The sequence below is a fragment of the Tympanuchus pallidicinctus genome, unplaced genomic scaffold, assembly GCF_026119805.1.
Source record: "Tympanuchus pallidicinctus isolate F22 unplaced genomic scaffold, pur_lepc_1.0 scaffold3, whole genome shotgun sequence".
NCBI classification, from domain to species: domain Eukaryota; kingdom Metazoa; phylum Chordata; class Aves; order Galliformes; family Phasianidae; genus Tympanuchus; species Tympanuchus pallidicinctus.
The window spans coordinates 61,443,491-61,467,594 of NW_026294747.1; the positions used below are offsets into that span (position 1 = coordinate 61,443,491).

The 24,104-nt window shown below is 43.2% G+C and overlaps 1 protein-coding gene across 1 annotated transcript in view; it reads right to left on the reverse strand.

Moving 5' to 3' along the window:
- WNT3A (Wnt family member 3A) overlaps positions 1–24,104 on the reverse strand; it is an 82,206-nt gene that overhangs the window by 35,233 nt on the left and 22,869 nt on the right. The window contains exon 2 of the mRNA XM_052695107.1: positions 820–1,061. Coding sequence (XP_052551067.1) covers positions 820–1,061 — 242 coding nt within the window. The remainder of the gene's footprint in view (positions 1–819; positions 1,062–24,104) is intronic.

The following is a 24,104-nucleotide window of genomic DNA, read 5'->3' on the forward strand; positions in this document are numbered from 1 at the left end:
TAATGGGGTAACAGCATCCACCCATCAGCTGAAACCACACGCTCCTTTTGGGTGTGTGTACAATGCCTGTTAGGGCTGGTGGAAGCCCTGCAATACAGATCGTAGCTGTTCTCTGCAGGTTGCTGTTATGTTATTAAGTGTAGGCCCAGACTGGACTGTGAAGGTGTGCTACAAGGGCAAGAAGGATGAAACAATTCTTATGAGCTGAAATAGGTCCCTGCTCACTTATAGGTGAAAAGAACAGATGGTATCAAGAGTCAAGTACTCAAACATCACTACATTCAACAACTTGGGACAAAACATTGGTATAAATGGGAGCTATTAGAGATGTTTTGTTCCAAGTTTTTCAATGCCCCATGTTAATTTGCCATATCCATAACTCAATGGTCAACACCATTGACTCAGGGTGAGTTCCTCAGGCTTTTGATCTTCATTTTATCCCACAAGGGCATCAACAACGATTGTCCAACCCCTAGGAACCATCTCCAACCATGACTGCATTCAGACACTGCCCTGCAGCCCATCACCTTACACCAGGGAGCCACAGATTTATTTGTCAGCCCTATGAGAAGGTTTACATTTCTTCTTGTCTCTACCAAATGCCTCTGCATCAGGTTTGAAAAGCTTGGATAGAGTCCTGTGCCCAACATTTTTTTCTTGCCTCTGCCATTTGCCTCCTTCTTATGAAATTCAGTCCTGTCTCCACCAGCCCATTTTACATGGAATTTTATCACACAGCAAGAAGTTCACAGTGGGTTTATCTCTGATGCTATTCCACTGTGGTCCTTGCTTTCACCGAACACGTGGCACGGGGCTCACCTTTGTCTAGCACGGGTCCGAAGATGGCCAAGCTGTCATTGACAGTTGTGCAGTTCCACCTCCTCCCTCGAAATTGGTGTTGACACTCTTGGATCCCAATCTTCACCCCTTCTGCTACGCTGGGCATGATCTCCACATAGTTCCGACAGAATCGTAGCTGCTTGGGGACCAGTCCTGGGATGCTCCCACAGAGGATGGGCTGAGTCCCCAGAGAGGAATACTGGTGACCAATTGCCAAGGACCTGGAAAAAAAACACAAGGAAAACAGATGCTGTCAGTCTGACATTCAGTTTTGTATTTGGTTTCCAGGAATGGGGAAAGAAAATCAACATTTTCAGTTCCTCCGTGCATCCTGCTCACCAGAGAGCATCCTTTCCACTGTCATCTCTCTCCAAAATAACATCATTATGTCTCTCCTGAAGTTTCCTAGAGGACCAACAGGCAAGCAGCTCTACCTTTAATATCTTCCTTCCCTTTCCTTCATTCTCTCATCATTGCACCTCTTCCCAAAGATGCTCACCTCGTGTAATCAGTTCCACTTGCAAAGAGATTAAGCCACATTTCTTTCTTTGGAAGCCAAGCATGCTTGCACTAATGCAAGCAATTTTTATTGGAAATCTTTGCAGCTGAGGAAGTCCAGGGATCAGAGAATCAAAAGCACCTCCAGAGCTATACAAGGTAATAACACTGACAGTAGAAGACTCCAAGACTTTAGAAGAGCACAACAAATTTATGAATACCACCCAATTAATCTGTGTGCCCTTTATGTTTGAACCTTACCAGGTAACTTCTGAGACTGATCATAAAGATTTGAGCAGGTTGGACCTTGAGAGCTTCTTAAAGCCTGACTGAGCTTAATGATGGTCCAACATCAGTGCTGTCCTCCTTTATGAAAAACTGGACTCATGTTACTAGGAACATTAGTGCAAGGATGCATGGAATTTTGGATCCATGGATCCACTGGTAACCCCTCTGAAAGTACATTCTGGAAAAGATTTTTTTTCTCTTTAGTATTTCCACACCTGCTTAGTTCAGGCATGTGCTTTGCAAGGCTTTATCAGTTTGAACTGCTTAAAAAATTAAGTATTAAAAGTCTGCCTCTGGATATTAAGTTCAGCAGATTTGCACTTCGCTCTCACACCAGTTTTAATCTGGGAATTTTCAAAACCAGGGTTGCATTTTCATAAAACCCAGCTTTGCTGTGCTGTCACGAGGATATGCAAAACCTGCTTTGGCCATCAGTCTGTGAATTGCTCCAGTTAAAATGAACAGAGTAAAATAAAAAACCACAACAATTGGAGTGCAGATTCTGCGCTGAGCCAAATGGAAGTCTTCTGAAAGGAGTGTCCACGAACCATTATGTTGGTTGAAGCCTTAGAGACAAACAAGTCAGCTATGCAGAGAGATCAGCAGATACGTAGCTAATTAGATAAATTTTTAAAGTGTTTTTACTGGTGCTTCTAATAATAACCTTGATTACTAAAACTGAAGGGATTTTTAGAGTATAATTTCCTATTCTTCTAATTAAATCTCTTGATTGACTTTTCTGCTCAGAATTAATGACAAACAGAAACTTGCCTGGGCAGCGTGTATTTCTGTTTACCTTCATATTTTTTTTTTTTTTGCTATGTGGTTTTCATTTGGGAGCAGCCTGGTGTGTTTGAATTATCAGCAGGCACCCAGGGAATATGTCTCCCCTCTCTTTTGCTCTACAATTGTCAAGTAAATGAATTTTAGATGGACGAGGTAAAAGGTGTTTGTGAAAGCAAACATTTTTCAGCTGATTTCCAAAACTTAGGGGCCTTTTTCCACTTGAGCTGTGGTTTGAGTTGAAGATTCATCTCAGCTAACATTGAAGGACAGTTTTTCCTATTCCGGGGAGGGAATATGAGGCAACTATGGATTGCCTTCCAGAAGTGCCTGCCTCTTCCCAGTAAGAGGAAGGCAGGTAGAAGGACACTGACTAGGAGTTGTGCTCATCTCATCTACCTTCTTATGTCTCCAGCCGATCTACACACCCCAAGCTGCCTTTGTAATCAGTCTGAGGAGAGAAACAGGCATTTCTAGGGCACAATTCATCTGCCCCATTTTAGACATCTGCTTAGGATGAGGTGAATCATGGCCTTGCCTCCATTGAATGTATTGGCTAGACTAGAGAGAATAAACCCTGTGTGAGCAGTTGAGTGGGATGTGTCTGCGCTGTAGAAGTCTCCAGATGAATCATGTCATTACATCTAACAACAGGTACGGCCAAGTTCCTTAGAATTTCCCACCCAGGAAAGGTGAGTGCTGTGCTGAAGTCTGTGCAAAGACCCAAGCAGTAGGAGGGAGGAGAGTTCTTGCAGGAGCCCACAGAAGAAAGCCAAGAAAAGGACCCAGCTAACTTGTTTTCCCTATCTATGTGTCTTGATGTGGGTTTTCTTGAACTTTTGATTAATTCAGGGAAAAACTAGTGGCAGAAAAGCACCTGTGAATGCATCCCATGCCAGACCAACTGGTGTTTTCACTTTGACTTCACAGTGTACTTTTAATTTAATTGTTAAGCTATAAACAAAGCGCTGGATCACACTTGATGGACTAAAGACACCTTTTGAAACACTACTGCAGGCTGCAGGGGGCTTGCTTAGGGTGTTGCCCCTATGGCCTTGCTGGGCATACAGAGACTTAGGGTGCCACATCTCCAACTCCAAGTCTATTCAGAGCCCAAATGCATGGGAGATAGCAGCTATTCCCAGAAGGCAACTTAGAATACTTAACCTCTGAAGTTAGATGGCCCTTATCTCTGTAAACAGTGAGGAGAAATAGGTGTTTTCACTGAAGCCTCCAGCCTCCAGAGAAGAGCACCAACATTTGCTCTGACTCATACTTCAGAGAATAGTTCCTCCACTGTCTATAGCAACTGACTACAGAGAGTCTAGGATGGCCCCTTGCAGTACTTAAAGCTAACTTGGGTTAAAATATTTACAGAGCTTGTTCCCACATCTACTAATGTCACCAGCATACATCCCAAAGCTTTCCTAACAAAGGATGCACTGTGGTAGGATCAACCTGCTGTATGGTATGCCATATTGTGAAGCCAGGACGAGGACTTTCTTCAGCCACTTCAACAGAACCTAGATGAAACTTTAGGACACCAATTAAACTTCAGTTTATCTGAACAACCAAACTCGTGCCTCTATGTCTTTTGGAAGTTACTGCAGTATTACGCTGTGAAAACACAAATCATAGGAAGAGGAGTTTACAGGTTGGTGCCCTCAACTATTCGTTTCCATTGTTGGGAAGATCATCTAAGATAAAAATTAAAAACATGTAGAAATACTTTTAATTGCTTTTCACACTGCTCCCTTCTCAATGCAGCAGGGAAACAGTCACACCTTACTTTGATCTGTGTTACAGTCTGGAAAGTTTAATCTGCAAAAGACAATCTCATGCAAGAGTCTTGTTCTCAAGGCGTCATCAGGCACTGAGACAGTGAATGTAGAGTTGGAGTGTGCAGTCACTTGACTTTCAGTCAGAGCTACAGGGTGGAATCTCTACATTGGTCCATGCACAGTGCCTCTGCTGCTAAACGCAGCTAGGTACAGTCCTTTTCCTTTCTTACTTACAGACTGGAGTGTGATAACATCAATTAGGACACCCTCTCTTGGTCTCTAATTTGCTACCAGAATCCAGATGTAAACATTTTATCCCTCTCTCTAAGGTCAATTCATCTTTAGGAGATTGATCACAAGATATGAGCCTTATGAACCTTCTAACCCCACCCATCCCAAGCAAGCAAGCAACAAAATCCACCAACATCAACACCTGAAAAACAACAACCAAAACCATTAGAAAAGACTTGGAAAGACTATAAAGATCATAATCTTGTTTGAGTGTTACTCAACTTTCTGGTAGCTCCCATCTTTCATTCTCCTGTTTCCAATGATCAAATCTGTTTTCTTTGCATTTCCCATTCTCCTATGCTCTGTTTCAAAGCCATCTTCTGCATGATGGCGATTTTGAAAAGATGGTGTCAAGAAATGGGCCAAGTGGTGAATACTGTGGTCTAACCAGTCATCATCTTAAACTTTTTTAAGCAACAGCTCTTTCTGGATGCATTGACACCAACATCTTCTTTTTCACTGGAGAACTCATGAAGCTCTCAAGTTTTCAAAAATGCTGATTCTCTTACAAGTAATGCTCAAGTTTGACACAATGGAAAGGGCCGAAGAGCCATTCTTTTCAAACCAATTAGCTTTTTCTTGCAATTAGCTCAGTAGGAGCCATGAAAACACTATTCTGTAAGTCCACAGCCAAAGTTCTTGGCTTATCTTTAAGCCTTGCACGCCCTGAAGTGTTTAATTCAACCTCGAGTGAGCATTTTTTTGCCAGCACACCTAGAGAGCTCTTCATTTCCCTTATCTCAGTCTATCTGCTCCTTCAGCAGAGTGGTTGTAGATAAGTACCTGGCCACCTTCTTAATAAATTACATGTACTCTCCCTCTTGGAATGGACACCTCAGTCAGTTTATGCAGAAGAAATATGCAGGAAATATATTCTCAGAGGTTCTTCAGAATGAAAAAAAGAGAAGGCTTCAGTTCTGGATGACCTTGCTGTACAGCACCACTCCACCAACTTTTCAAGGTCACTACCTTCTCAGTGCTGGCCGTCAAAAGTCCTTGACACATCAGGTGCAGCATGTAGAGGCGAGTACGCCTACTTGCCTCTTCCTGAATTCTGTTATTCTTGAACTCTGTAGGGGCTCTGTTTTGCTATTCATCTTGGAGAGGCCTTTTGCCGGCTCCAAGTGCTGCTGAGAGCGGATGTCCTTCTGGGATCCCTGACATGGGTAAAGTAACTGCTTTAATTGAATTTGTACAGCAAGAGTGTAACGTCTCTGCAGCAACCCAGCATAAGGAACAGAGAGCACTTAACTCCCTACTGAACACTGAAAACTGAGCACTAGCTGTTACACTGGTTATTTTGCTTTATACAGATGGATGGTGGCAGCAGAAGTTAAGTCAAAAGATGTTCATCTGCTTATATTGGAGGGAATTTATGTTCCCTTCCAGATGCACTAGGCCTTTTTCCACTCTGCTCCCTTTGCATGGGCTTCTCTAGCAGGAGGATGACAGAACTCCTCCAAATCCTCTCTCATGACCCATCCAGATTTCTAGAGGTTCACCTCACACTCTTTTCCTTTTTCCCTCATTTTTTGTTAACTCCCTGCCGTGCCACGGAGCAATCTATCCAAAATGATGCATACTCACAATGCACTCAGCATCATGAAACTTAAAAGACTGAAATGAGGAAGGTGGCTGGAGAGATCTCCATAGGTCCTGGCAGGACCTCCATAGGTCCTATAAGGAAAACCTAGTGTCATCTCACATGTCCTGCTAGTAGGCAAGAAGAGCTCACAGAAAAGCTGCTTGCAGGTGATGAGCGGGCACAGCTCTTCATCCTACAACACCCAATTTGGCCCCCAGTGGTGCCCTAACCATCATCTACTACAGGCTGCTGAGGTCAAGAACATGAGCTTCACACACCTGAAGATGATAAAAAATATGTTTGAGGAGGACATAGCTACTAGGAGACTCTGAAGTTTCAAAAAAATTTAGGCTGTTCTGAAAGGTCATTGGCACCTGAGTATTCAAGACACTCAAAGAATAGGACGTATACGTTAACCTTGATTCAGTTTCCACAAAGACAGAGTGCTTTACAGGGCTGGCATGCATAAAGAAGAATGATGGTGTCCATCCAGTGCACATAGATGGAAGCTGGTAAGGTATCCAAAAGCATTTCAATCGGAGATAGGGAGTAGGTGTAGGAGAGGTAGATAAACCTATCATTTCTTCCTTTCCACCTCTATGGCACACACCAGTTTCCAGGCTCAGTGAAACACTTCTGTAGACTTGAATCACCAGATCAGAGATCAGATGGGTAGGCAGACAGAAATATTAATAGACCTGTGTTCATTTTCATAGAAAACCACTAGTTTTACAAAGAAAAAGAATGAAGAAAGGGGAGGGAGCACACCCAAACCCAACATCTTAAATGGAAAAATAAATCATTCTGCTAACTGCTTTCCCTTTGGATGCATTTGATTTCTTTCTAGACGTGACAACTGCTCAGATCCAAGCAATTTAACATGTGAATTATAGTGAAAATTTTAATTTGCTTAAGTTGAAGATATTTCAGTCTGAAATTTGAAAAACTGAAAGCTACCTTAACTTAGATGAATGGTCTGTGAATGTCTATAGCAGTGATGGCAGGAGTGTATTCACCTTCTGGTCTCTGAGCATTTTCATATTTACAGATTATTCCTGAAAGGTCCACAGAAAGAATGAAGAAAACTAAACCTGTTGTTAGCCAACGTTCACTGTGCTGAACTTTTTTTTTCTGATCTGGAAAGAAAAAAGACTGAAAACTACTGGATTAACTGTTCTTTTCAGTTCTGTTGTTACAGTCCCTCTTCTTTCATCTGAAAGGAGAGGACTAGCGCTATATTTAACTATTTTTTTCTGTTCTAGCCCTGAAAGTATGTACATAATTGTATAGCTGGGTCAGATCCTGTAAATATACAGGCACGGAGGTAACTTTTCTCCCATGAATAATTCCCTCACCTTTACTCTGCATTAATAATAACGATGGTGGTGATGATGCAGCATTGTATTTCTCTAGCACCTTTCATCAGAGGATCTCTGAGCGTGGGACTCATCTCACCCGACTTTGACCATTAAAAGTTGTTAGGCATCTCAGCCAAGTAAGTTAGCACTCTCCTCGAGTCCATGGAGCGGGATCAGCACCTCCAGAGGGCAATTGGGCCCATCCTAAGATAGGTGCCTCAGATAGGTGGGCTGAATCACGGAGATGCCCAGGAGGCAGCACTGGCTGGGGAAAAGCTTGGGCGATGAGCGTAAATTAGACGCCTTGTTTTTAGCTGAAGTGAGAGAGCTGGAATCTCACCCATTTTCGCTGAACCTCAGAAGTGCCTGAGGGCTGCTAGGAGGACACAGAGGGAAGTCTTTGCTCGCTGATGGGTGGCAGCTCCCTCTAATGTGAACATGGCAGCTTTTTCCAAATCTAGACCCAACAGTTTGGGTCTAGATTTGGAAAACAGCAGGCTTAACGACAACTTCACGTGGATGCTAAAAATGCTGTGTATAAATATTTGAGTTGAGGTTTGGCCGGGACAGTAAATTCCCACAGGAACTAAGGCACACCACAACACTCAGCACCTTCCACTCTGAGTGCAAGAGATGTTGCTTTGACTTTGTCTTCCCTTAGGATCTGCACAGTAGAAGGGAACAGGAGAGAATACGAGTATTAACAACCTGGTTCCTTGCAAAAAGTCTTAGGAACTCTTTAATTACCCAAGGCAATTAACTCCTCTGGTGTACATGTCGTCTGAAAAACAACCCATCCAGCAGAATAATGGCCCCTCAAACCATATTTTCAAGCCTGGCTCCAGGACCTGATATTGGTTCAACATCATGTTCTTCATTTGGGTCTTCTCCCTGGAGGTCTCTCCACTCAGATCTGCCTCCGTGCAGCTCCATTTACCTCGTAAGGTTTGCCAGGATCACAGCACGTGGTATTAGAGATGTATAAGCCTTAACATTTTAATCTGCCACCTACACTGCAGTTTATGAGCGCTGTAAATCTCGTGGTTACAATGAACTCATCTAATGATATTGCTGATGGATAAATTTACCCGGGATGAGGAACAACAGTTACTTGCAAATGAAAGAGGAGTAATTTAAAGTTTCATGTAAACACCTTTGCTGCCTCACTTCTGACTTCTCCGAGCCTAACCCCTACCAGGGTTTCATGACAAATGGAAAGTATGTATGCATGTGCGTGTTTGCTTCTTTCTGCCCTGTTTAGCACGGGTACATTTTGGGCACTGGGATCAAGTTTTACATTTAAAAAAAAAAAAAAAAAAGAAACAACACAGATTTTCTGGGTCAGGAGTGATAAATTAGTGGAACAGAGGGAAGAGAGCAGGCAATATATTAGGCAAATAGTAGAAAAATGTCTACAGTATAAATAGGTATTTAGACTCCTACTATGAATTTCAATAATAATTAGGAGCGTGGCTAGTCTTATCCTTCCTAGTTCTCCCTCCAGCCCCCACAGCATCCCAACCTGAACCTTTTAAAATGATCAGCAATATAAATTATATGTTGTGGTTTCAAACCTCTCATTAACGATCATCCCCCTGAACTGAGGTCTGTTCTGGGCTATGTCAGTGCTAAATACCTTGGAGGATTGGGCTCAGAGATCTCAGATGCTTGTGAAGATTGGAATTGGACTTCTAAATTGCTTAAGTGCTGAAGCGCTTGGGGGAATTTTATCCTGAAACTCCTTAGTGATGGAGCCCATTTTGAAATGGGAACCATGGACAGAAAGCTGTGTTGTGCTGGTTTAAGTAGCCCTATAAGAACAACATGATTTTCTCTGTCCCATCCACTCATCTCACACACCAAGTTACCAACTTCTCTCACCCATTCCTCCCAGGATGCCTTTTGAAGTTGCATTTGATCCTACAACATGTGCACGTACCCTCGCCCTGTTATGCACACACACACGTCTGTGCGTTCCCTCTTTGGCTCTAACTGAGTCATCAGGCTCACCAAATGTGTGAACTCACGCTATAATGTTCTCCCAGAAAAATAACAAATTGATTTCATTTTTACAGGCTACAGCATGCTATATAATTGGAGACACTGCCTTGTCAACTCAGACCGGTCTGACCCGACCAGAGACATTGCTTACAGCTGTTTACGAAGCCATAAACTTTCTTCCTCTTTGTTTTTCCTTCCTTTTACACTCTCTCTCTTTTTTTCTTTTCCCTTCTCACTCGAATGAATCCCATGGACACTTTGTCTTCTGCTCCTTAAGGAAAATGTGGGAAGCATTGATTTAGACAAGCCCTACTGTCTGTGTTTCAAGTTACCACTGTAATCAATGGGATTTAAATCTATGTAGTTTGGCACATCGGGGAGCACTCAGGGAGTTATATTCATCTGACTTTCCTTAGCACAGTTTTATGGGGGGCTGCTTTGCATGCAATTTTACAATGCTTAAAAACATTCTATCTTCAAAATACTTGAATACTCAAAGCTTAATGAAATGATTTTATTTCTGTGGGAAAAGATCAAACACTTGAGTTTCCAAAAAGGTGTTTCCATTTTCAACCACTGAACTGAAAAGAAAAAAAAGATAACAAGCCCCAAAGAGCTTTTAATCTAGTAGTACTATCCATCAAAATTCCATCTAGCTACTTCACAATACATTATGGTTGTGCCACTTTTCATATCACCCATCCATCAGTAACTCAGCATAGAGTCTAAATCTTCTTTGGTCTAAAATGTTACCAGATTCATTTCATTCGATTCCTCCAACAAGCTTCAAACCAGATCAGTGCTAAAATCAGCTGTTCCAAAGCCACAGTGTAGTTATGAATGCAGCTTACACCATCTTTGAAGACCACCTCCATACACAGAATGGATGCAGGGCTATGGAGAACACTCATCTGATTCTTGGCCCAAGCATAGATGGGAAAGGACATAAGAATTGGACAGGGAAGAAAAACATCTTTCCTCCAAAAATGTAACAAAAATTTCCAGGTTTGTATTTGTCTTTTAAGGAAAAATTAAGGAAAAATTGGAAAGCAGTGTAAGGTAGAGACTTCCTGAACTTCTCCTTCCCTCTATTTTGGAAAGGCTGTAGCAAAAGACATGTTGTTCAGACAACATAGAATACGCATGGGGAAGTCCATATGGAGCATCTCAACCTAAGGGAAGGTCAACCTTTGTTCAGAGACCAGAACAAGTTTTGCAAGGCTCCACAGCATCTAGCCACGAAGCCATGAGACCCAACATTTTTTTGCTCTATTTTTGTTGATCTCTTTGTTTTGTTTTGTTTTAATTCAATGGCAATTTCTGGAGTAAAAGAACATCTGGATTTTTTTTTCTTTTTAATTTTTTTGCAAAGAAGCTATTTTGCATTGGAAAAAATCCTCATGTCTCTTTGACATGTTTCAGCTAGATCCCAGTAAAATTAAGGAGGCACGAACTGATGAGTCGCTCAAAGGTACAGGAAAAATGCCAGTGTATGTCCTGGCATTTGCATGTACTTTGAGAGTGAAAAAAAAAATTCTCAAAGATCTTCTCTGACAACAGAGCAATAACGAGAATAACAAGAGCAATAAAACTTGATGCGGGGAAAAAAGAGAAAGATTAACTTCATTTTGCAGTGCTGGCTTCTCTACCGCTGCTTGTGGATCAATCTTGTCTGCTGAAATGGATGCACTGAATCTCCCTTATTTTCCCAAATTTGTTCTGAAATGAGGGGGACACGTCATAAGGCAGCCTAAATTTCTTGGTTTGCTGAGGAAAACTCCCAAACTTTCTATGTCTGTGTCAACAGCATAACATTAAATCAATATTTTGTAATTTTTTTCTGAGATGAGAAGCCATATAGATAGATAGACAGATAGACAGATAGATGAATGTCTATTCATAAGCATAATTCATAAGCAGCTTGCTTTTCTTTGCCATCTTCTTTGGACTAAAAGAAGCCACTCACTCTAAAGGTCTCTGAGACTATTTGTCCACAAAGGGTGATTTGAATGAAATACTCTTCCAGCCTGTTGACTCACTAAGCAACTGACCCAGATGTATTCTCTACAACAAGACTGGAGAACTACTGCACCAGACCACAGAATCATAGAGTCACTAAGGTTGGAAAAGACCTCTAAGATCATCTCATTCCAACTGTCAACCCATCACCACCATGACCAACCCATCACCACCACAGAGAAGGACTGAGCTTTCCTCTCCTGTTTCCTCTCCCTAAAAGTGCTGGAGTTTGGTGTTCGCACACCAGGAGCCAAGTTTCGAAGAGTTCCTTCTCCAGGTGACTCAGCAGATGTGGTGCCTTGATGTTCCTTAGAACAGCATAACCACTCTCCAGCCTAAGAAGCTCCTAGTGAGATTAGTGACCCAGTGGCTGGCTGAAAGAAGGCTGGTGGTGGTCAGGGGAGAAACTGGGCTGAGAGAGGAAGCGTGTAGATTTAGAGGAAAGAAAGTGGGTAGGGAGATGTCCTGAGAGCAAGAAAAGCCAAATCTCCAACTGGGAGGATGAAATAGGAGGCAGGATGAAGAGCAATGACCATAGCAATGGGCTTGTTTTCCCTTGCTATCCTTGTGTGCTCCGGGGATAAGGAGCCTGAAACAGCTGGGAGCTGCACCTGCAGACCTCTGCGCAGCACCACAGCCCTAATGATTTCTTTCTGAAAGTGGCTGGGGAAATGCAGACAGGCTGCCAGATAGTGATCAGCTCGCAGAGGGGTGATCACTATTAGGCAAAGATACCAGCTTTGACATGCAGCGAGGGAAGCGGCCAAGAATTTGGGAAAGCAATCCCAGCTCTCTGCTGCAAGCTCCTGTGCCAAGATACCTCCTGTGTTTACTTTAGAAACCAGAGACGAGCCCTCCTCTTCATAATAATAATAAAGCTGCAGGGTCACTCAGCTTAGCAGATGGCTTCCTTCCAGCTTGGATTTCTTCTTGTTACCTGCAGAACTGATGCACTGATGTTGCTGGGGGATTATGCAATGTTAATAACTACGTTTCGTAGGAGATCTGAGCAGTGACAACGTGAGGCTGTGGGAAGGAAGCTCCATGGGTGAAAATAAATCAACTCATAAATAAATCTCATGGAATCACAGAATTGTTGAGGTTGGAAAAGACCACTAAGAACACCACGTTCAACCCCAACCCACTCCATCATGCCTGTTGACCGTGTCCCTCAGTGCCACATCTCCAAGGTTCTGGAACACCTCCAGGGATGGTGACTCCACCACCTCCCTAGAAAACCTCATATGGAACTTCTGGACATTGACCAAGAGCCCAAGTAGCCACAGGAAACAACACAGCACTCCTCAGCTGGAGCTCACTGCTCTATTTGTGCAACAGAGGAGATCCGTTGCACCAAAGAGCTGCATAGCAATGACCCTGGATGCTCATCCTGCAGATTATGGCTTTCCCACGTGCAAGGATTAGATCCTAAATAACAAGGTGCCTTCTGTAGGAGGGACAGAAACAGAAATTGTGCAGGAATATTCCCTTGCTTTTCTTTTCCATTAAATTGATTAATTTGAGCTCAGTCAAAACCTGAAGCTCTGGATGAGATTGTACTGAAATCCTCAAAACATAAATTCCCCAAAGCATTTTGTGTGTGTTTGCCATTTTGTTCTGTGATGCATGGAAACCTGCACCATCAGTGTTTTTTCCTTCCTGCTAGTACAATCATCTACTTGAGATTTTTCACTAGGTGACATTAAGTTAAAATATTCACCTTCTGAGAGTTCTTTTTCTTTATTTTCAAAAGCAATGAAATATTTTGTTGCAGTACAAGTAGCTTATTCCTTGCATTTTCCACAATGAAACAATTTTTAACTTCATAATTATTAATGTAATTATTAATCTCATGTGCTTTAGGACATTGGAAAGTACAAATCTTGATATATTTTGTCTGGCCTGAGGTACTCAGTTGAAAGAATCAGAATTACAGCAACTCATTTTGGGTAAGAAACAAAGAAATTTTCAACGTTCCATGTTGTCTGGAGAACAGACATGTTGTTTCCAAGGTTTTTAGAGAAGCAATACATTAAGTGGTATACAGACTTCATACTTCAGAAGGCCTTGCATAACTCTTGATTTTACTATTTGCAACAAAGCACTGTGTACTATTTGGAACACAGCATTTACATCAGAGCACTGATATGCTCAGATCATTAATTAACGGTACTCATTTTCACGAATTATTATTAAGGTCCAAAGCTTAGCTGGGATAAGTGGGGATAAACTATTTTACATGAGTCAGCAACGTCTGGAGATTTGACAGCAGAGGGATGTCAGGGTTTTAAAGGTTTCTAAGCGCTTCAGCTGAACTGAACATTACCTCATTTGTAACTAAATCGAGTGGACAAAGGGACAGCTTTCTTCAAAGAACAGCCTATTCCTTAACTGCTGGGCTGCAAGGCTGAGCACGGCAGTGAGAGCAAAGCCATGCACATAAGCACGTTTATCCTTGATGCCACCATCAGATGTTCTCTGCCTTCTGTTCCCTTCCCTTTCTCCATGTACCCACGCACAGACACACCTATTGACACATCCCTGTCGGTGGAGGCACGATTTAAAAGTTCTCTGTCCTAGCACACCCAAGCTCTGCCAGAAACATTGGGTGCCCCAAAGGAGCTCTCTCTTACATCTTTTTTTTCCTACTAACATTCATGATGTATGGAAATCAGAAGCTCAGAGCTAGGTGGATCAACTATCCAAAACCCGGGGAGACATTTCAAGATGCAATTTGACGGCGCATGGGTGTCTCGTGTCCCTACAGCTGCCTGTGGGGATCCTATCTGACACCCAGATGCCACAACAACTGTGTGTAGGACAGGTCTTCCTGTAGGAGCTGTGTGGAAGCTACCAGCCCCATGTGGGTGTCATGGGCACTGTCTGGAGTCTATGGTAAAACTGGGTGCCTTGATGTGGCCCACTGGGCTGAGTGTCCAGCCAGGTGTTATGCAGGAATCTGAAGCAAAGATTGGAGCAAGCCATCCCACGTTTCCCAAACAGCCAATGGAGAGAAGAGGGTATAATTAAAACACGAGTCATCTGGCCTAGTTTTAGATTCTGTTTCAATTTGAAATGATCTTATCAAGCTGTAGATGTCCCTGTTCTTTTGCAGGGGCGTTGGATTAGGTGGCCTTTAAAGGTCTCTTCCAACTCAAACAGTTCTAAAATTCTATGATTCTAAGTGACATGCTGGATTCCACTCAACAGGTATTACAACTCAGATATGAATTACTGACACTGGAGGTGTTTAAATGAGATGAATCCTACCTTGAACCCAGAGTAGTACAGTCAAGTGATAAACAGGAGTTTGCTATTCACCCATACCAAACTCTTTGGCCAAGCAAGGATCTGGTTTTGGAGGAGCTCCAGTGAGACTTACTGAGATCAGAAGGGAGATTGAAGTAAAGTAAAGGCCCTCCAAGGGAAGTGTAACAAATATAGGAACAGGCACCTAAAACCAGAAATTCCCACTGTAGTTCAGGACAGGAATCTCACTGAGACATACAGTGCTGAACTGAAGGTTCAGGACTGCTCCCTTTGCTTGTCTCTTTGTAAGATAGCTTTTCTGAACCAGACCAGAGAAACCGGTGAGAGAGCATTGCAAAGGTCTGGAAACTCCTCAGAAATTCTTAAAGAAATCACCACCAACAAGAAATCTCACATGCTCTTTCTTTCAAGTTTCACTTCAGCAGCCCTGCAATCTTACTGACTCATCAATTTGACATTTGACTTTCCAAACTCGACTGCTCCTTTGCTCGTCTCCTCGATGCCACTGGCCATCACATTTCAGACACAGGATTCACCTGCAGCAAAGCCAGGAACTTTGATTTGGCTGAGTCACTTCTTCCAAAAGGGTACCCAGTCTTGACCCCAAAACACCCAGAGATGGGGAATCTACAAGATCCCCTGGGGATGTGCTCCAGTGGCTAACCACCTTCACTGGTAAGAGTTGCTGGTGCTGCTGGAGCCAATTGCTTGTGGCAGAGGTGGAAATTATGGGTTGCATTGTAGGTGCTCGTGGAAGAGGAATATGACTTTCTTGACACAGGCGCTAAAGGTATTAATGGGAGTCTTCCAAAATGGGTGAAACTTGCATGTTACCTGGAACAGGAGATTTGAAGTGAAATAAGTCAGTCTCCTTCTATAATTTTTAGTATGAGTTTGGTTCGCTTCCTTAAATACAATAATCAGAAGTTTCACCCACTCCCTGCAAGAGATTTTATTCCTTCTGCTGCAAATGATCATGCAAGAAAATATGCTGGAGCACTCATGGAAATGCTTCTGCTCTGTATTCACTGCAGTGAGGGTGATCTCACCAACCAAGGAGGGAGTTGCTGGTGGGGAGGGAGGGGAAGATTTGCAGGATTTTAAGAGTCTCACCAGGCAGGATGGGGTCTTACCTCCCCCACCCCAAAGCTGCTTTCCCCTTGGCTCCCCACGCCAACCTCCTTTTGCTGCTGCTAGTGTTATTGACACATATTTCAAACAAGCCCGTGCAAGGGACTCAAGACACATTACATTGCACATGGTGCCCCGGGCCACAGATTCGCCTCCTTACACCGACAGCACGTTTTGCTTCATAAAGAATGGGCAGGCCTTCACCTGGAGCTATTTATCTGGTGTGCTCAGAAGAAATAAGGGAGAGGGAGAAAGCCCTACATGCCCACGTTGGCTGTTAACCCCGTCCTACATACCCTGTAAGTGGCCAAATGCTGACCTTTCTCTGCATGAGGCCTCGGCCACCCTCTGCTGCTGCTGAACCTGGGTGGATGCCTGTGATCCACTCCCTGGTTTTCATACACCTGTGTATAGATAAAGCACTTTCCAGCACTTCTTTATAACTGCATCTAGTTGCTTGTTCAGCCCCTCCAACATGCTCCATCACAAAGAGCATGTCTGGAGCTCAGTGATGTGCCACATTACAAGGGGAATCACAGAATCATAGGGGTTGGAAGGGACCTCTGGGGATCATCTAGTCCAACCCCATTGCTAAAGCAGGTTCCCTGCAGTAGGTAGGCAGAGTAGGAAGCCTATCTGGTGAATAAAAGTTGCTTATGCACACCTCTTTCCAGGATCAGGCTAATCTTTCCTTGCTGTTAGCAACAGGTTTTTTTTTCCTGCTTTCTCTAAATCTTTCCATCATTGTTATTATAATGATAATTATGACTATTATGCCTTGAACTCGAGTCTAAGATTAGGGCTCCCATTGTGCTAAGAGCTTTATGGAGAAATGTCAAAGAGCTGGTTCCAGTTGTAGAAAACACTGTCTGCAGTCAGGCAGGTGCGAATGAGAGAGAGTAAAGAGGCCAGGAATGAGGTAGGATGAGAGGCAGCAGCAAGCAGAAAACTAAGCTCACAGTTAGCAAAATAGCAGGAGTCAGCACTGGTGCCTTGCCTAAGCAAACCCCGCTCCTCCTCTGTGTCCACACACGTCAAAATCTCAGCAGGGAGAAGGAAAAAGCTCCCTTCGATTTCCCAGCTGCAGAAATGCGGAGCAAATGCCCCCTAAAAAGTTCCTCATTGGTATCAAAATCAAAGCAGAGAGCATTCCACCCCCCGCCCCCACCTCCCCACCCCACACTGCTGAGGTGGTGACCTGCAGTCAGGTCCCTTTTTGGGGCTGGAAAGCTGCCAGGGATCCAAGGCAAGGAGTTGCTAACATATGGCATACTCATAATTCTTCAATTCACCCACCTTTTTTCCTGTCTCTTCAGATTAGATTTGAAGTGCTCCGGGGCAGGGACTGTCTCTCACTTAGATGCTCATTCAGTGATTAGGACAACGAACCTTTCGGCTTCCTTGGATCTGGCAGCAGCTAAGGTATCACAATTAATAAATGATGGGGAATACCTTGAAAGGTTAGATGCTAAGTGACAGAAGGCTGGGAGTGGGTCTGAAGTTGTTTTTGATGTATTCGTGGAGGGTTCATGGTACAGAGCGTAGACATTTCCTAGCCCTGTGCGAGGAAAAGGAATTAATCCCTCTGCCTTGGCTGTGAGAGGGGAGCATGGAAGCACAGCTTATGGCAGGAAGGGTAAAAGGAAAATTGGATGGCCTAACACGCAAAGTTTAGGCTCAGTGAACTACTGTGCTTTTCCAAAAGAATGGACACGGAGGTGAAATCTCATGGGAGGGATAAAAAATCACTCAGCAGCTCATAGTTCGCTGCCAGTGGATCTCAGACTCTCCCTGTTCTCACATGCACTCAGAAACAGTGTGAGAAGAGCAGGAAACTGTGAGTATAGTGAATATAAATGAGGACTAAGTAAGGCAGTTAAGTGATAAGGGAAGCTCAAGTCATCAGTGAACAATCCATGACTAGTAAGTAGTGTTGAAGAGAAAGACCAATAAATTACTGTTTAATATCCGATTAGGGAATATACAAAGATGCTCACAGACATACACAAACATACATTTGTAGTACCTAATAATAAATTAGCCATGTATAGATAAACAAGGAGATAAAGAATGGAGTTTAGGATATTTCTGGACAACCACTGCTAATACTTGTAATAAATCCCAAAGTGATGATGGAATAAAAGAAAATGCCAAATAGGTCAAATGCCAAATCTCCTGTATTGTTAAACAGCAAATGAATAACCATAAATCTGTTACCTGAACCAAAAAGGAAACAGATGATACAAAGACTGAATCCATAGGGAATGAAAGAGCTGTAATATAATTAATGGTAGTAACCACAGTTAAACAAAATGTGAATTTTAAGATGAAGTTCCTAAATATAGATGGTAAAAGTAACCCTGCTGAGACAGCACTCTTGCCAGAATATAAAGAATAAGAGGGAATGAAGAAATCTAAATGATAATATATAGGATGAATGGAGTGCGTAATAAATACATGCACAGCTGACAGCTCTCTATGATTCTGCTTGGCAATTAGCATCAGGAGCAGTTGTTTCTAACAGAAATTCCTTGAGATCTTCCAAAAAAAAAAAAAGGACCAATGGTCCAAAAAACCCTTTGTAACATCATTTCTGAAAAAGTCTGTAGGTCACTAAAGCCCAGGGAGGGAAAGAAGGAGTTGAAGAGAACAGTGAGGGATTGGTTTGTACCCAGATAGAGCCACCGTGGTGCCCCAAATGCAGGTGGCAGAGTGGCATAAAGCATGCTGAGGCTCCAAGGGAATGTGGGGCTTCGGGCATTTGACCCCCACAACATTAATTTTGAGCATAACAGGCTGGGTAGAGAATGAGGACACAAGAGGCTCTGAGTATTAACAGAGCTTCTTCCTAGTGACTCAGAGATAACTAGAGTGCTGGTCTGATTTTTGGATGGTCCTGTGTAGAGCCAGGAGTTGGACTCAATGATCCTAAAGAGTCTCTTTCAGCTTGGGCTGTTCTATGATTCTGTGACTCAGGTTATTTTTTACTTTATGGATCTCAAATGCCATAGTATGCACAAAATCACAGAATGGCCAGGGTTGGAAGGGATCTCAAGCATCATGAATCTGCAGGGCCACCAACCTCCACATTTCACAGCAGCCCAGGCTGCCCAGGGCCCCATCCAACCTGGCCTTGAACACCTCCATGGATGGACGGGGCATCACAGCCTCTCTGGGCAGCTGTTCCAGCACCTCACTGCTCTCACAAAACTTCCCCCTGACATCCAACCTCCATCTGCCCTCCCTCAACTTCAAACCATTTCCCCTTGTCCTGCATTTATCTCCCCTTTCCAAGAGTTGACTCCTTTCCTGTCTGTAGGTTCCCTTTAGGTACTGCAGGCTGCAGTGAGGTCACCCCACAGCTTCTCTTCTCCAAGCTGAACAAGCCCAGCTCCCTCAGCCTGTCTTCGTAGGGGAGGTGCTCCAGTCCCCTGATCGTCTTTGTGGTTCTCCTCTGGACCCCTACGGTCTAAGAACAGTGGTCTGAATGTGGACTACAGGAGTTTTAGAAAAGGCTACCCTGAAGTCTTTCTACATTCTGTATCTAAAACACAAATACTAGACTTGATGAAAGAGTGACCAGGTGTAACTCAGACATCACAGTCATAATGGCCCTGAAGTGACAGAATTGTACTTGGCTTTCCTTGAAGGCTTCCCACCCAAGTAGTGACTCAGCTCCTTATTGTTTTAGGTTAGGAATTTGACACAATCAGGTCCAAGATGGCCCATAGCTTCAGGCCATAAAGACCCCTATCACCAAGTGCTATAAAATTGTCTGATCAGAGGAGCTTTCACCACAAGCCCTCAAAAGGGCTGAGCACCAAGATCTGCCTTAGACAATGGTATTGTATCTGCAGCCATATAAATAGTTGGATGGATGAGAGGTGGATAAGATCATGGGTTTACAGTGCTGTCCCTCCTGCTTTTAACCCATCCCAGAGTTGGTTGAAACCAGGATGTGGCAAGCCTTAAAGGGATTTTTATGCCTTGGAATTACCAGCTTTCTTCAACCTTACAGGAATAAGGATGTTGATTCTCACCGGTAAATTGCTCCCACTCAGCACTGACTTTCCTTGTTGATCCTTTTAGCACCACCTTTTTGTTTAGAGCACCTAATCACTTATCAGCGAAAGCCCTAAACTAAAAACACTCTTTGGAAACAGCTGCAGCCCCTTGGTTCCACTGTTCTGTGGCATACTGCTCAGGAATGTCTTTTGCATCCCAGATTTTCCCTGCAGGTGATACCCTCTACATTTTGGGTCACCTTCGTGAAAGACACCCCGTGTTAGCAGAGGAAAAGGCACTGCTCCAGTTTGTATGCTGCCTGCTGTGACAAGACAGAACTGTCTCTTCGGTACCCAGAATTTGGTTGGCGTCAGAGCTCTGGGAACAGACTGAAAGGCGTGGGTTGCTTTTGAATGAATCATGTTTTTAATCATCAAACACTGCCAATCAGAATTGCAGCAGATTTTTCCCAGTTTTTGTTTGACCTTAAGAATGATAATTTCAGGCTCCCAACTCTGGATGAGGCACATATAGGAACTTAAACAAGCACCGGCTAATGAAGCCTCACAACCCTCCTGTTGTAGATGGAGAACCTTCAACACCAGAAGATGAGTGATTTATGAACCTGTACACAATGGAGCTGACATTAGATCTGAGATAGTAATCATCCTAGCATGCACATGGATCAATTATATCAGTAACTGCCTTTAATTAGGAGGGAAGATGGCACTGTTATTAAGGTATGGGTTGAGGACTCGAGGACTGTGGGTTCAGTACTCCAGTGAACAAAAGATTCTTTGTAGGATGGAGTCAAATCGGGCATTTTGGTTTGCCCCAGTTTCCCATCTGTAAAGTGGGAATAATATTACCATAGCCCTTCATGAAAGTAGCCAGGTACTTAAGGCATTAAGAAGACTTTGAATGCTTAGATGATCACTAATGAGTGAGCCCTATTGCAGTGATAAACTGAGGCTCACAAAGGCTCACGTCAGGCACAAGAACATAGCAACGTCACTGAATTTATTATCTTCTGAGAGGGCCAGGAGGATACATATCATGTCCATAACCAGCTTGTTAAAAGTAAGTTCAACACATTATGCAAACCTGACTTCTAACTCAGGTGTACTCACCGGAGCATCAGTGAACATTAATTTGAGTGGGGGAGGCTTCATTTCTGTTTCTGTGTAGGAATCCCCCTAACTCCACCAAAAATTTTTCTCCTACCAGTCTTCAGAGCAATGCCAAATACAATCTTTTGCTTCATCCCCCGATTGCTGGTGTACTTTTTTTTACCTTAAAGCATTCAATCCATTCAAGAAGAGAGACCAAATGATGGAAAGGTAGATTTTCTTTCTCTGACTCTTACGTAAATTAAATTTATTCCTGATTTGCTTGACACCCCAGCAAGGCCAGGGCTCAAAAGACAAATATGTATAGACAGATGTCTCAGATGCTTCAACTTGTGGTTTACTTAACCAACATTTTCATGGGGATTAGATTTAATGCAATAGAAATGAGCAATCTCATGCATGATCGAGGCTTTCCTATGTAAGATGCAGTAACATTGGATCCTGCACTGAGGAAATCACCATTGTTTTAAATCCAGACTTCCATACTTCAAATACACGAAAATCTCCAAAAGTTAAAAAAGTAAGAAATCACTGTTTAGAGTAGCATTTCCAATAAATCTATGTTCAGTTCTATTTTCAAGGTTGCATGTGTCTCTGGGCAGCCTAGTCTAGTGGTTGGTGACCCTGAACATAGCAGGGGGGCTGAAACTAGGTGAGCATTGTGGTCCTTTTCAACCCAGGCCATCCAATGATTCTATGATTCTATGACCAACAGTAATCACCCACTTGATAGATTTCTTTGAGAATTTGATTACGGATGGTATTGTTTCTTCTTATCAGTTACTAAGCCGTAAATTCTTTGAGGATCTCTATGATACTTTATCAGCCATAGACCAAAGTGGGCACGTAATGCACTTCCATTACATGGAAAGCTTGATCCATAGCCTGATCCATGTGACCCAAAGACTAGTGATGAGTAGAGCCCAAACAGAAGCATGATACAGTACTCTGAGTCCAGAAATGAAATTTAGCTGGCAGGCCAAATTCAGCTTGCCAAGCTCAAGTAGCTCAATGCAGAACAAAAGAGGCCCATGGTTGTCTAATATCTGGTACTCACATAGTCCTGTGCAAGATACTGACGGGCCCAAACTGTCACCTGCACTGTCCCTGCAAATACAAATCCAGAACAGGCTCCACTGATCTCAGGGATCCAGGAGCTCAGCTCCTGAAGGACAGAAATGGAAAGGTATTTTGCATGTTTCCTTCATTGTATGAGCACTGCCTCCATCTGCTCTCAGTGAAAGCAGCATTTCCTGGTGTGAGATGGTTACAGAGCTTTACAAGGGCTTAGGACAAAATAGAACAGGATCTTGGTCATCTTTTTTTGCACATCTCATGCCATGCATTAGTTCTGCCTTCTGACTGAGCTTGGGTACCTACACAGTGTGACAAGATCAACTTAGCGCACTATAGAGATTCAGGGATTTGATTAAAGCAAGAAGATAAGAACCACAAAGGCCAACTTTATGACTCTGCTACTGATAAGGTAACAGAGCAGGGACTAATCCAGGTGCTAGAATAACTGATAATAACCTTGGAGCTGCTCAGAGCTGTTTAATGACCCGAGAATCTGGGGAACACTGATACATGGCAGGGATTCCATGTGCCCGACATGGTCTCTACTCCAGGTTGTGAGAGGAGGCACCAGGTCACTAGATTGGATTGATAGGTCTATACTGAGCAAAGGGAGTTCTTCAGACCCAAATGTTGGTATCTGAAATCTTGTCTCCTTGTGCATCTCAGATTCTGGAACACAATGTCACAAAGGTGAGGGGAAAAAAAAAAAAAAAAGAAAAAAAAAAAGTTGGATAATTCAGCGTCTGGGAAACATTCCAAATTCACTAGGCAAATTTGCTTACATGAGCTAGGAACCTGCATGTCACGCCTCAGCTTGGAATCAATCATATTTCAGTAGCTAAGGTAAAATATGCAGTCACTTCCAGCTGAGACAAGTTCAGCACGGCTCGGCCAACGGGGTGGAGGCTCCATTTTTGACTCACCTAATAGAGTTACTGCCTAAGGACCATGAGGATCTCCGTGCAATGTGCACATGAACCATGAAGTCCAGCCAATGCTGGGAGTAGGGATGGGGAGGATTTGTTCTTGTACTTGCCTGCCAATGGGGTGGGAAGTGCAAAATTCTGCTTCTGAGTTTGTCTCAGCTGGAAGGAACTCACAGACATAATTCATCCAGGCTCTGTCCTCTGCAGCTTTCTGTGTAAATCTCATCCCAAGGTATTTTGGAGCAATACATAACGTAACATGACAACACTGCTGGAATCCAGTGATCTCTATCAGCACTGAGGGAAGGCAGATCCTCAGGTGGTGTCAAACAGCACTCCTGGACTCTCAGAAAATGAGGGCTCAAGTCTTTAAAGGCATTTAGCAGCTACTCTATCTCGCAAAATACCTACCCCATTTTGACTGCTTCTACCAGCTCCACACCTCTGTATCTGTACAGTGGTGTAAGCATTCGAGGCAACCCAGCAGCTAACACAATACTGAAACTTCAGCCTCAGGGACTCTATAGATGATCTTACAAGCTTCATATTCCCTTCTATCTCATCAAGTCAGCCACTGAGCTGTGGCTTTTTGGCCCATGTATATGCATTCTTTTGGCCATTTTACATGTCCTGTGAGAAGCTCCTTCTTTAGAGCCAACTCTTTAATGGCAAGAGCATACTGGTTGCCCAACTTTTCATATGGGTTCTAAAGAGAGAAGAAGCACAGCACTTAAATGGCATTGATCCTAAGGGTCTTTTTACATCTACCATCGATGCAACCCTTGCACTCTACCTGAGAATGAGAAGATAAGAAAATTACCATCTCATACTGAGAGTGAATTCTAAAACATGGAAATATCTAGTTCCTCCATCAAGGGGCAGGAGCTTCCTCCTGCACTTCATCCCCATTTATGAAAATAAAGAGTAAAGCACTCATCTCAGTATTTCTGACCAATTAGTCTATTCTCATATATACCAGAGATTCTCAATTACTCATTTGCAGTTCAAGTTCATTCTGGCTCACTTAAGGTTGTCCTTCTAAAGCGTGGATGCCTAGTTTTACCTAATTAGCCAGTTCTTACTAGTTCTGATGGAAGGAAAGGCAATTCCAGGAGGCAATT